The sequence below is a fragment of the Ursus americanus genome, chromosome 13, assembly GCF_024610735.1.
Source record: "Ursus americanus isolate L20-20 chromosome 13, mUrsAme1.1.p, whole genome shotgun sequence".
In the NCBI taxonomy this organism is placed as follows: domain Eukaryota; kingdom Metazoa; phylum Chordata; class Mammalia; order Carnivora; family Ursidae; genus Ursus; species Ursus americanus.
In genome coordinates, this window is record NC_142139.1 from 1055303 (window position 1) to 1069833 (window position 14531).

The 14531-nt window shown below is 35.3% G+C and overlaps 1 protein-coding gene across 4 annotated transcripts in view; it reads right to left on the minus strand.

Moving 5' to 3' along the window:
* Positions 1-1193: 1193 nt before the first annotated feature.
* The window catches only part of CXXC4 (CXXC finger protein 4), a 385276-nt gene continuing 371938 nt past the window's right edge, over positions 1194-14531 (minus strand). For all 4 annotated transcript variants that reach the window (XM_087866374.1, XM_087866375.1, XM_045799238.2 and 1 more), the window contains one exon: positions 1194-5433. In XM_087866374.1, coding sequence (XP_087722500.1) covers positions 5389-5433 — 45 coding nt within the window. In that variant the 3' untranslated portion in view covers positions 1194-5388. The remainder of the gene's footprint in view (positions 5434-14531) is intronic.

Below are 14531 nucleotides of genomic sequence, written 5' to 3' on the forward strand. Positions count from 1 at the left end.
ATTTCTTAGGTAACTACTCTACTTATGTAGTGTATGCAAATAAAACCTTAAATGTGTTCATTGCATTTACTTCAAACAACATTTTTTCACCACTAAAAAGAGACAAAATAAAGACAAGGGTAGAAATAAAATGGAGAATAGCTTCTACATAAAACATGCAAATAAAATCTTTTACCAATAAACAAATTGAAAAAAATACATGATTTTTGCAGAAACCATATGAAATTATCGGACTCAGTGTCTAAATATGGTATAGAACTCCTCCCATCTCCCTTCTTGATTAATTCAAACTATTTTGAATTATTCTCTTATCATTACAAATGAACCTCCAAGTATTTGTATCTTTGAAGATTTCAAATAAGGAAAGTTATTTTCTATGAAAACCCAATTCTGTATTTTTGCCCTATTGTTGCTTATACCACAATATAATAAAGAAACACAACAACTCACCTGAAAAAATTGCTGAGGATCGAGGAACTCCCATAATTCAAGTTACCTAATTCTTCTTCCTCAGACTACGTAATCTAACTCTGTTGCCATGGCCAAGAGAGTTTTTTATTTGTGACATTATACTAAGACAACACATCCTGAAATTTCTAAAATTTATAAAAATCTTCTAAAATGTTATGATTTTCTGTGGACATGGACTCTCTCAATTGTTTGAAGTTCCGGGTTTGCAATCATATTAAAGACTTCCAAGATGTAAAATTGTGTTCTACATTTCTTGTAGGTTATGAGGCATCAAAAAAATGAGAGCTTTGTTCTGAGAAGCAGTGAAGTAAGTAAGGGTTAAGCACATTCACCACCAAGTAATAAGCAGCATGGTTGGACCACAGCATTCCACAATAGAAAAAGGAACACAATTAAAATTTAATCTCAGACTATTGCTGGGAGGGGCTGAAGATAGAATTCCAGTGTTGCGCATTTCTTCATGCACTCGAAGGCTTTCAAGTATTACCACCAGGACGTTTCATTCATGGCACAAGGCATTCATGAGATGCTTTCTCCTGGCACACTTAGGATGGAGAAGGAAGGAGAAAAGTTTGGATACATTCATTTCTTCCTCTATTTAGGTGACCTTTTAAAGCTTTCAATAAAGAATATATCCTTTAGAAAAGTGAAAAGAACCGTGTTCTTCTTTTTTCCTTTCTTTAAGTATATGAGAAAGACAAAATCTATGAGGAAAAACAAAATGAACAAAACTGGCATATTTTATGAAAGATTTATATACAGTATTCGTTCTGCTGACATAAGGGCAAGTGTAGAATTATAAACTTTTTTTATCATAAACAAAATTAGATTTTCAGGATCATATGTTCATTACTTCAAATCCCACAAATAAAATTTGTTCATGGAAAAATAGAGATATTTTGAATACTAAAGTCCTTTATTCAACAACACAGAAATTTCACAAAAACAACTTTACTGGGCAAATTGAATGTGGTTTTTTTTTTTTAGTTTTTTTTTTTTTTTACAGTTTTGTACATGCCCCATAAGTAATTTTCTTTAATAAATACACTGTTTTCCAAAACTGCTTTTTTATAATTGCACAAGCATACATACACCTTACACAAATATCTATTAGAAAATTTAATAGATGACTGCACAGTTCAGAATAGGAGAACGCTGTGAAAGGAGTACATTTTGTGGCCCATGTTCCTGAAATATCTGACTTCCTTGCCATTGTGAAAATGGAATCCCTCCTCACATAGTAGCTGTCTTTTATTCACTAGGAATACAGATCTCAGTGTGAAACTGCCAAATTTAATAAAAACAAAATCTGAAACATTTAGTTGTTACATGAGAACCAACTGTTTGATATCACTGTGAACTAACCATGATCAAAGCCCCACTACGGCTTTTTGCTGAACATGTTTGACCCTGAATAGTGTGCTCATTTAACTGCTTTCCTTTTTTCCATTATTTGATTACAGATACTATCGGCTTAAAGACTTTATATGCTTGAGCATTAATTGTACAACTTACATGCCAGGGATTCTAAATGAAAGGAAGGGAATATTCCTTCCGGTTAGTGATTGCTTAATACTAATTCACGGGAAGCCCACGAAATCGTGCTCCCTGTAAATGTGTTTAGAAGGAGGAAGTTGGGTGTTGGGGATTAAGCAACCGGGAGATGTTTTTGTATACTCTTACACTGGAGAAAGACTTTTCCTGTGTTCTCTCCTAAGGATGGATGCATTTCTCGTTTGTAAATATGCCTCCTCTTGTACACAGGCAGACAAAATCCATCAGAAAGCCACTTTGGTCTGAAGGCCTGGAAAGACGGAGGTTTGCATTACGAGGTTCTTGTAATGTTTAGGGTGCTCAGAGCAGCTGACAAGGAAATTGGTTCATTGCCCTTTGTACCAACACCCTGCGTATTTTTCAGCTCTCCCCAACTGCTGACAGAACGTGGCATCTCCTCGTCTACACCTAGAGAAGGTAAGAGTCCTGCGTATGTCGACCTCTCTTACAAAGCTTTTAATTTGGCTTCTCTGATATGTAATTTTTAAGTTGTATAGTCCGCCACGTCTATATTCTGATTGCTATCTTCTGAATATTCTTGGTACCAAATATGAACCATACAGTGAACAATTTTCAAAAGTTTCACTGCATTGGTATTTTAGAGTCGTGAAAAATGTAACCCTTTAACGCACTCCCTCAGGGTTATAATGATATGCGTTACAAGTTCTCAGTATATGGACTTACGGAGAAGAGAACCAAAGGGAGGCTGGAAGCGTAGCATCTTTCTTCAGCATCACCAACAAGAACTTGCTATGTACCCTACATTATATAGAGTTTTACCAGAAACATAAAAAATGGGTGGTGTAAAAGACCGATGTCAAGAATAAAAACATATAAGAGAATTAAAGAAAAGCTGCACTTTCCCATTTCAATAATCAACAGATTTTCTTTCATTAAAAAAACTGAATTGACATGGAAAACACCACATTTTACAATATACAGATTCATTAGTTCTTTAAGAAAACAAAAACACATCAAGACATGCAATGCTAGCATGTATTTCAGACTCTCAGTACATTGTCGTGAGATCCTTACACGTAATTGCATGCCTCACGCAGCCTGAACGGACGCTCGCTTCAGCTCTGGAGTAACAACCATCATTTTCCAAAAAGCAAGGCAAACTTACCACTCAAATGTGAAAGTAAGTTTTCACTTACTTGTAATTAATTAGCACATTGGCTTAAAAAATAAGTAAAATCAAATAAAATTGGACAAGAAAGAACTCATGTAGTTCTATTGGTCCCACAGCAGAAACAGAAATTCTAACTAGAAACCCTCAAAGGAATATACATCAAGCAGAAAGCTATCTCAGAATTAACACACAGCCCATTTTAGCTTGCGATTTAATGATCTTCTTGAAACATGGATAGGTGGAATATAGACTAAATTTTCCTTAAAAAGCCCATTTGACCGTCACTGGAGGCCTCGTGTTCCCACTCTGGCCAGGTTCAGTCCCTTGCTTTTCACATTGGCGTTGGCACGGACCCTCTCCGCCCTCCCACCCGGACTCTGATGATGAAACGCTCCTTCTGTGTTTTTGAAAATCTCCTGTCATATTATGTCCCATCTGCAACTACAACTAGCTTTATAAAATTATCAATCTGCTAGTCTTTCTAAAGCTTCACAGCCCTTTTCATCACCCTTTCTCTTCTCAGGTTATTTTTCTTTGCATGATCCATCTTGCTAACATTTTCAGCAGACTAGTGGATGTCAGGCTAAAACAGCCGGCTAGTGGATAAAGAACCAAAGTTATAGTAACATGGCAACTTCGATACTCCCTGTATTTTTGCTAAATCCTATTTTATTCCTGAAGATGAAAACTGTCTTTATGATCGGGCAAGAAAAAGAAAATGAAATAAACTTCCTAGGTATCATGTCATCGCAAATAATATCTGTCCTATTGGGACAGCCTCTGGAACCTTGATTGCCCTAAGAAAACCAAATCTTACATGAAAAGGTAGCACAGACTCTAGGAAGCATTAGCTCCTTTGTGTTTGGGGCTGTTTGCACTTATGGGATTCCACAGAATGTGGCCCTGCCTTCTCAGGAATGAAAGCATCAAGTGGCAAAACTGGGAATGGGAGCAATGGAACATTCCACTGAGGGCCTAGGGGAAGGCCCCTGGTCCAACTGGGAGGCTATGAGAAAGGAAGATAAAAAGAGGCTTAAAAGCCTCACTTTTATGAGTGTGTTTAATTTTTTTTAACTTAAAAATACATCTAGTCATGCCTCAATGCGGGAGGTCTTTATGTATTCAAATTTTAAAACAAACTACCCATTTCATATCATACATGGAATTAAAACATTTGGGTACATTTTATTAAGTGTTTCTTTTTCCTATAAAAAAAGAGCAAAATATAAACAAACAAAAAATACATACACCCCATGTTGGGCTGAGAAAAAAAAGTCAATCATGAATTTCTCCCCCTAAGATATGATACTTTTCTCTGTATCCTAGAAAACACTGCTTTTTTTTTTTTAATTTATACAACTGATTCTGCATGTTCCAACTACTCTGAGTACTCTGCCTTACAGTGCAACCCAAGACAAGTCAACTACACTAAGTATTTGGGAGGTATACCCTTCTGTACAGCTCGTTTGTAAGCAATGCAAGTGCGTAACCACTACTCTAATATAGTGCTCAAAAGATTAATTGAAACTTTCATAACATCTTCCCCTCTTATAACAATACAACTGAAGGTAATTGCTGGATGCATCACCATCTTTTCGTCTTGTAAAACTTGGCATCAAGTCTCTACGGAAGGATGCATGGCAAAGCACGCCACTGCTGTTGCTGCTTCTAGAAACAACTGGCAAAAAATATTTAAAGCTAAAATTTATTGCTCCAGATTTAACTCGCAGAACCATACTGTTGTGTACAAACTGTTAATCTCCATAGATGCTCAGACATGATTGTCTCCTTGTGTCTAAACACACAAAATACAAGCTGCTATCTGTACAGTTTACAGTACTGAAACACATATATTTGAAAATGAAGTATAGATATGTACTTTGCAAAGATACATGATTTTACAGCAGGGGTTTACCCAAACTTATTTTTTACAGCCACTTTCAAAATAGACAACAACTTCACTAAGTATAGCTAAATTACATCAAAGAAAGAATCAGTGTATGGAAAGTAAATAGACTGGCCAATTCCCCAAGCTCCCGGATTATTTTTATACGTCTTTTTTCTTTTCTTTTCTTTTCCTTTTTTTTTTTTTTTTTGGAAGAAACCCCTATACATAAAATGAAAATAATATCTGGATATTTTCTTCAGTGGTGGACTAAGCAGTTTCTTAAAAGAAGACATTAGTTTGCCCTTCACTTCCAAATGCCTTGAAAATAAGATATACTACTGCTTTAAAAGAACCATCGGAATGCTTCAGCGCTGGGAACAGGTGTTCTCTATAAAAAAAGAGCAAGAAAACAAGTTAAGCTTTCTTTCTATGCCAATATAAAATTAGATTTTTCTCCTTTACACTTCAGCAATATTTTTAGTCAGCAATACACAACATAATAACTTGGATATTTCAACATTTAATAAAAAAAAGAAATGTTCAGTCTTAGAACATTACAAAAATTAGGATGTTGACTTTAATGCTAATTTACTGAATATGATGATTAAAAGACATCGGTCTAAAAAATACAGGAAATACAGCCTAGAACATGGAGAGTCGTCAGAATAACGGGGGACGTTCAAACTATTAGGCAGTAGTAGGATGTCTGTATCTGCTTTGCACACAAACACATCCTGTGTGCGGTCGATATTTAGAGAATTCAGTGACATAATTTCTTTATTCTGGGGAATTTCATTTACGACAGGACAATAAAAAATATTACATCGATATTAATTCTATCATTTAACAACTGCTGATGCTAAACATTCCCACAAATAATCTAATGAGAACTATACTGACAACATATGCCACTATTTTAAAGTCTGCATTTTCCACAATTAATATCATATGTACGAAGCAAACTTACACTAGCCAATACTCCTCAGTGGAGCGTAACTATCCTTTTGCACCATAAAATGACTATCGTTTTCCAAAGGAGTAATAAGTTAGCACCAAAAGTAGGAGCAATCATTTTAACAAAATGCTTAAAGTTATGGGTTTTGGGGATTTTTTTTTTGTCAGAAAAAATGGTAAAGTACTGAATTTTCCTCTCTATATTAATATTACAGTAATTCATAATTCGATACTCTTCTTTCAAAAACAGAATCACATGAGAACATATTGAAGGTACATAAGAACCAATAAGCTAAATTTTCCTATAGGGGTAAATGAAAGAGGGTTGATTTTATTCCTTAGGCCAGTCCAACAGTCCTGTGTAGAATAGAAGATGGCTGCCAAGAATAGGGAAGTATATAAATTGGTATGTTTAATGTTACCAAATTATTGGGTAGGTACAGAACACGAACACACAAACACACACACATGCACCTCTCGTAAACACATCTTAAGACAGTGTTAATAGCACTTGAATTTCATATTTCAGAAAATACATGAAAAATCTTACTCTAAGTACTCTTTAAGAATTGAGGCTAGCATTTATTTACTTTCTCACATTTGACTTATTTGGTTGACAAAGTTCTACTGTAACAATGTCATCTAAAAATAAAAGTGTATTACATTAGTTAAGATATCCGCTGAAATTTAAATGAAAAAAATAACCATTTTGGAAAGCAAAGCCACTTTTCACTATTTGCACTAAAAAGAATTTTTAAAAACTTCTCCTCACAGTCAACACAACAAATTTCACAAAAGAATGTATAAGAACAAACTAATGGGGGTGCCTGGGTGGCGCAGTCCTTAAGCGTCTGCCTTCAGCTCAGGGCGTGATCCCAGCATTCCGGGATCGAGCCCCACATCAGGCTTCTCCGCTAGGAGCCTGCTTCTTCCTCTCCCACTCCCCCTGCTTGTGTTCCCTCTCTCGCTGGCTGTCTCTGTCAAATAAATATAATCTTAAAAAAAAAAAAAAACTAACGATTTTTTTTTTTTAAAGTAAACTCTATTCCTGACGTGAGGCTTAAACTCATGACCCCAAGATCAAGAGTCTTATGCTCTCCCAACTGAGGCAGACAGGCACCCCAAACTAACGATTCTAATGCAAGTTTATATAACGTATATACAAAAACATTTAACTTGTGACATATTCTCTAAAAATGCAAACAAGAAAGTCCATTATTCCTGAATAAATAGTGCTTATTAATATTTTACTTATTAATATTTTATAATAGTATACCTCATGGTATACTGTTTTCTTCTCTCCAGCTCACTACACATACCCAAATCCCATCATTTGATTTGGTTGATGAAAAAAACGCCTTTACCACTTTCCAAAATTAACTTTTGAATGATAAATGTAATCGTATATGCTCATTACATGTATTTAGTCATTATTAAAGGAATTATATGAAGTAATAAGAAACATATTCAAATATTCATACTTACACACACACACACACACAAGCAGTAAATGAAAACTTAGACGTTTATAGCAGATGCTAAGCTTGCTGCCTGAGGCCAACTAAGAGTAAATTTTATATAAGTATGCATACTTATATAAATGTAGTCATTTTTAACAAGATAACTTAGATCCAGACATATCCATGCAATTACAGATTCACATATGAAAAATAAACATGTGCATATATATTCATATATATTCACATTTACATGTATAGAATATGACATAGAGATGCCAATTTCCTTTCAGATGCCAACTGGAAACAAGACTGTAAGTATATACTTAGATAATCTTGTATCTTGATAAACATATATGTTTATGAAGATAAACAGAAAAATGTATGGAGTACATTTTTTAAATGAGGTGAACTCCTTATGTCTTGGATACATTTTGAAATCTCTTTTCCAACTCTTTGCTCTTCCTGTGCCCCTTTCCATTACTCAATTTTATTTGCAATATTTAGAAAAAGCAAGCTTCATAAAACGCCACCTGAGATCAAAGGTCATTGTTGTGAGGAGAAAGATAATCACTTCTCAATGCTTGTTAGCACCAAAAATTAATTAGATAATGAATACGAGAAAACCAGAGACCTGGTTTTCTTTACTAATACAACCTGTCACAAAATACAGCCCTGTGATGTGTGCATATTATTCTGCAGTCGTCGAGGCCTGCATGTATCTCCATATAGAAAGATACAGACAGTCCACTGCTGCAGGGGAAGGGTGAAGATAAGCAGAGAAACATCTTTTAAAAAATATTTCTCCCTTATATTAAGATTTTTGAGGTCTTGAAGTCTAAAAACGATTTGTTGGGAAATCACCTAAAATGTGTTAGAAAACAGGGAAACCACTAGTGCATTAATTAGAACAAATTATCAAGGCCTTCACCAGAAGCTTGAAATGAGGTTTCTGTAAAATTGATTTCAGGGTGAAAAAAGTAACAAAACTCCTTGGTGTCCCTCCCATAGGCCACACAAAGCAGAAGATGTATGCCCAAACTCCTCCAGTCTCACTGGGCTCAGTGGAAATTTACTGGACGCCTGGACTGAGTTCTTTTCGGTCAAGATGGGGAAAGCAACATGGTTTGCTTTCATTCATAAAATATTGGTTATAGGGTTTTTATTAAGTCTGTACTAATTTGGGCACCTATCTTCGCTCATTCTCTCAATTAATGAGGTCATCTTTGTTAGAGGACTTCTATTTCAGACGGCGTGGGGGCTCGGCGCCGCACCGCGGAGGGTTACGCACCCCGACCGGCTACCTCCGGTTCTATAAATTCAGCAGTCCCAGCTGGGGAATCACACTCTTGATGAGATTACAGTGACTTTCTGGATCTCGGTGATGCTTGCAGGAAATCGTTATCCTGAGTGACAGGAAAGCCAGATTCCCCAGGAAGAGAAGGGGGCGGGGAGGTAAAGAAGAGAATGGAGTTGATCAGCATTGTTTAAGGCAGCCTTCACTGCTCGCAGGTGCGAACGCTGACATACAGCAGCCCGCTCCCAGGGGGCCCGTGGAGAAGCCCGCAGCCCTGCGTTCTCCCTCGCGCACTGCTGCAAAGCGTGGTGTTCCAGAGCCTTCATCCCTACGAAAGCCAGAGCCACATCTGTAAGACCTTACACTAATGAGCTTAAAGCCATGACTTCCGTTTCCCTCCTAAATAACTTTAAAAAAGCAATGACATTTCCTTGTATAAGATACGTAGGAATTTTGTTGAAGATATATAAGAATGATATAATCCAAGCCCAAGTACAGTTTACACATACTTAAAAAAAAGAATACAAAAGTTATCACTATGTCTCTGGCAGAGGTATAGTTAAGTTTAATTTTTGTTAAACCGGCGATGAAAAAGTAATTAAATGACGTAAAATAAATAAAAATCCCCAAAGCTGCCACCTAAAGGATTTGAGTATCTTTCTTTTTTTGGTGTCTGCTGAGCAGTCACACGAACTGTGGTATCTTCAGGTTGAAGATGGGTCTACATATCCTTGTGTAAACTATGGCAAGTCTAATAAAAATTCACCTCTGGAAGACCGCAAATGGGATAGCTACACTTCCCTCCAGACAGAGATAGGTGGAATTGGCTATTCATATTTACATACAATATGGAAAGCGTGGCACTGCAAATGGCACTAAACAAAACTCATTTAATAAAGCCAGACATGAACTTTCAAAGGGCAAATTAAAGACAACTCGGTGCTGAAATCTTCAGAATGCATAAAGCTATATAAATTGAGATAATAATTATGACATTAGAAAATTCTCTAACTAAACTTAAATATATCTTTTCAATATTTCTTCATGTACTTTCTAATCCAAAAATCTCGGTGATTTCCCTAGGCCTTCAGAATTCCATTGTGGAACAAGATGCTTCTAATACAATGATTTCCAAACTTTGGGCTACCATTATCCTTAAGGTAATCAAAAATAATTTCCTGTTTTCCCATTTATTATTAAAGAAACGGAAGTCATCCAACCATTTTCCGATTCTTACGTAATGAAGTACGCTTTTTCCAATCAAAAGCAAAGCAATATCAAATAGTTGTTGGCCAATACAGCCTCTTTTAAGCTCTTCTGAAATAGTGTGTTCCTGTGAGGAGTCCCCTGTAAGTTTCTTAGGCTCCAACCATCTAAGACCTTGAAATTGGAGCACCTCACAGCATTTGATTGACCTCTTCACACTAGAACTTGAAAACCTTAATGAATCACTGAAATTTCTCAATAGAAACTACATGAGGGGCGCCTGGATGGCTCAGTCATTAAGTGTCTGCCTTCGGCTCAGGGCGTGATCCCGGCTTTATAGGATCGAGCCCCACATCAGGCTCCTCCGCTGGGAGTCTGCTTCTTCCTCTCCCACTCCCCCTGTTTGTGTTCCCTCTTTCTCTAGCTGTCACATTGTCAAATAAATAAATGAATAAATCTTTAAAAAAAAAAAAGAAACTACATGAGCATGACAAAAGATAATATTGTACCACTGTTTGCCTTTAGATATTTGATTATATTTTCTTTTGGCTTCAAATGAAACTTTAAAACTTTGGAGTATTTTGCATGAACAAAAGATTCCTGATGGTGAAAAAAAACTACTTTTTCCCCTGATTTCTCACAAAGAATGCTAAAATATCAAGTTATATAGGTTCTCAATTTTTTTACTGACAAAATTTCAAAGCCTACTTGGAAAAATGGAAAATTGTATTATATATACAATATTGTGAGTGTGAATACACGCACATGCACATTAATACAAATCTTTGGATAATTAATAATTACAATCTAAAATGGTACCTAGGAAATGTTAGAGACACCCCAAAATGTTTTTAGCAGACATATTTTTCTATATTTCTTATATATATTTCTAATTAATAATTAATATATTTTAGAAATCATAGATCAGTAATCCACTAACTTTACTAGAATTATTAGCAAGCACAGGTATAGTATAGGTCAGTAAATCTGAGAGAACAATTAATTTATGATCTATGATAATCCCACAGTCTAATAATTTACTGTTATTATAATCAAAAACTTTATATTTTAATAATCTCAATTAAAACTATATAGATTAATATAAATAGTTTCTACATTTTCGATTACACCTTACTTTCTTTTTCTGTCCTATTGTAATATCTATGTCATATATATTATGTAATATAAATCATACGTGTAATAGATATCACATATGTGATATGTATCAATTCTTCTCATAATTCTGATTCATTTATCCTATAATTGTATCAGTATCTGTATACTCACATTTTATTTTGTCATTATCCAAAAGTAAACTAAAAATATCAAAATTACCACTAACTGGAATATTAGACCCCTCTCTAAAAGAGAGAAAACACCAAATAGGTAACTTCATAACTTTTATGACCCAAGTTTTTGGAGGCCTTAAATATAATTATAAGGAGAACTCTACTTTTTTGGTTTTCGAATTGATATGCATGGCCAGGATTTCTCTGATTAATGGTGGAGAACTGACAATGGCTTTTTCATTAATACCCATCCTCTGGGGGCTATTGCTCCTGCTACTCTTCCCCGCTTTGCAAATATTGACAGCCCATCCTCTTCCTCCCCCTCCTGCACGCACACCGCCCCTCTCACCATCACCACTGCGATGGCATGATTTTAGACAACGTGAGCATGACTGGAGAAGATCAACCTAGCTAACTTTTGTAGATGGAAAGATGAGTTTACACATCACTTTGTACAGATGCTAAATTAAGTCAATGTGCTAGTAAAGCCAGTTAGGAAAACAGCTATCTAAAGGAGAATGTGTGTCTAAAGGGAGGGGATGGGTTGGTGGGAAGGAAAGTAATAGCTTACCACCGTGATTTACATGCGCCCAAAAGTGACCAAAAAAGTGCCCACTTTTGCTCTAGTATCTAATGCAACTACTTGATTTAGGCAGGTCTCGTGATGAATGCTATGTAGGCTTCTATTTCAAAGTGGTAAAAACACTTCAAATCACATCATTCTAACAAATAAGCAAACTTATTGTATTGTAAATGAGTTGTTTAGTGATTAAAATGTTCTTGGACATATAAACTGTAATAGGATGATACCAAGATAAGCAGAAAGAGAAAAATTGTTCAATGATCCACCAATTAAAAAGAGGTTTTTGAAGAATTACTTTATGCAGTATTTTTAACCCTATGTTAAAGGTTCTTAGAGGGAGTGTGAAAGGAAAGTAAAAGTAAAATTGAAATTAAAAAGCAGAAATTAGATTAATTATATCAATACTGTCAAAAATGATTAGAACAGTCAATTCTATTTATATGTTCCATATGTTTATATTTACTTTATTAATATATACACAGATATATATGGTTATATGATAAACAGAACTTAATCTACCCACCTACCTACCTACCACTTATCTATCTATCTGGCAGAGACAAAAGTTAGATAACTCCCTCTCCCTTCAAGGTCACTGCACTAATCCTGTTTAATGCAACAGTGCCTTTAGGTGAGGTCATTGCTAATCAGCTATGGAAAAACCACCAGCATTCTTTTTGTGATAAAGTCGTTGGACAATTTTGAAAATTTTGGTTACTTTTAAAGCAGACAGTGAACTGTCTTGTTCTCTTACTGAAGAGAAGAAGAAAAAATCTTGTAAAATGTGAGGAAATGGGAGGTCACAAAAACATATTAAGAGGTGACATTTTAAAATGATCAAAGCTATGATTTGGACAGTCTCTAACATGGATTCAAATGAAATACAAACCTCTATACCAAACCTCTATAAGAAATTGAAATTATAGTGCTTCTCTTTGAATTATTATAGATCTGAGAATTTGAGAAATATTCATTTTTTAATACGATGTAAAAAGTGAAAATAACTTTAATAAACATTTTTCTCTTAGGCTCAGTTCCTTAGCACCTTGGATGTAGTCACTGGACTTCATTTGGTTTAGAACCCTCTGTGACAAAATTCCAACCATTTCCATAGACCCAGCATGTTTTATGTCCATGAATTACTTAGAGGAGTTTAGAGTAAATTCCAAACATTCCAGTCATTAAGATGTTATCATCAAAATGATGTACTTGGTTAAAACCATACTTCTGACAATAACAGCTTTTGCAGTATTTCTGAAAAAAAAATTTTTTTTAATAATTGTAATTGAATTGTAATTGCCATCACACCAAATGCTCAAATTCACAATCGTTTTTGGTCTCTCGTTTTTTTTCTTTTTAAATAATAAAATTAAAAGGTATACAATCAACAATTATTATAATTTAACTTTATCAAATTATTACAAGTTACCAAGCTCTTTAGAAATATATTTTGGCTCATTTCCCTCATGAAGAGGATACGCACTCTTTCGCATTCTGCACTACCACGGTATCAGTATATCTCGTGCTAGAGCAAGGTCTCAAATATTTAGATTCAAATGTCTCCTCAGAGAATTTCCATATACTACTTCTTTTTCTATGAGTATCTTGTGCCCCATCTTTGTGCAAACATAGCCACCTTCCCAAAGTTAACTAACCAGCAGAGTCAATTAAGTCTAACTTTTTTTCAAGCATAGAATTTATAAGATTTAGTGATTACTAGTCTTGCTTCCATTTTTCTGGAGTCTTTTCTGTATGTGCATTCTGTATTTTTCAGGAAATTCTCTACATAACCACTTAAAAATTACAGATATTTTGGAACAATTAGTTGTTTATAGGATGGCCTCCATCTCCCTAAACACCATCGCAAACTTGGACCATTAGTTTTCGCACCTTGGCTTTTCTATGTTTCTAATGGCAGACCTGAGTGAATTAGTCTTAAAGAGAAATGAGAAGGGTGTGGGGGTGAAAGCTAGTTTCCATGAAACTACTTTTTCCACTACGGTAAATGAAAAGAAACAATGTTGAAGGGTTCTAGTGGGTCCGAGCCCGGGCTCATGGCATCTTGCCAAAAATTTTGAGACTTTGTTTCTACCAATTTCTTATTTAAACCAGGCTCAAGACGACCTTGCACATGACCACCTCTCTACCAATATGCTCCTTTCTGGTTTCTCTCGGCTCTGTAACACTACACTCTGCCTCCCCTTCCTCCCTCCCTTCCTTCTTTTCTTCTTTCTTATTCAGGTCAAACAAGGATTTCCACTACTGTGTAAAATATACATGAAATAACAAGTCACGTAGATTCTCAGTATGTTGAAATGTTCAAGGCAAGCATTTTTTTTCTTATTCCTTGAAAAATTCTACTAATAGAAAACTTAATAGTACACCACATAATCACATGAGGAAACCAGGTAGAGATCACCAGTAGCAAGTATTTTTCTATCGAGGTCTAGGGAAGAACGAAGCCAAGGATGCATCAGGGAATCCCAAGGCTTTTAAATAGGTATGAGACTGTTTCCAGAGCAATTATGTCATTTTAATTCAATTACGTTATTTACATGTGTCCATTTCTTGGACTGAAAGTTAAGAATGTAAGTAGGGGACGAATATCTTGGATGAAGGACTAAGATGTAAAGCTAGGGATTTAGATGGGTATTGCAAAAGGCAGAAATAAAGAAAAGTTTGTTTCTTAAACAAGTGTGT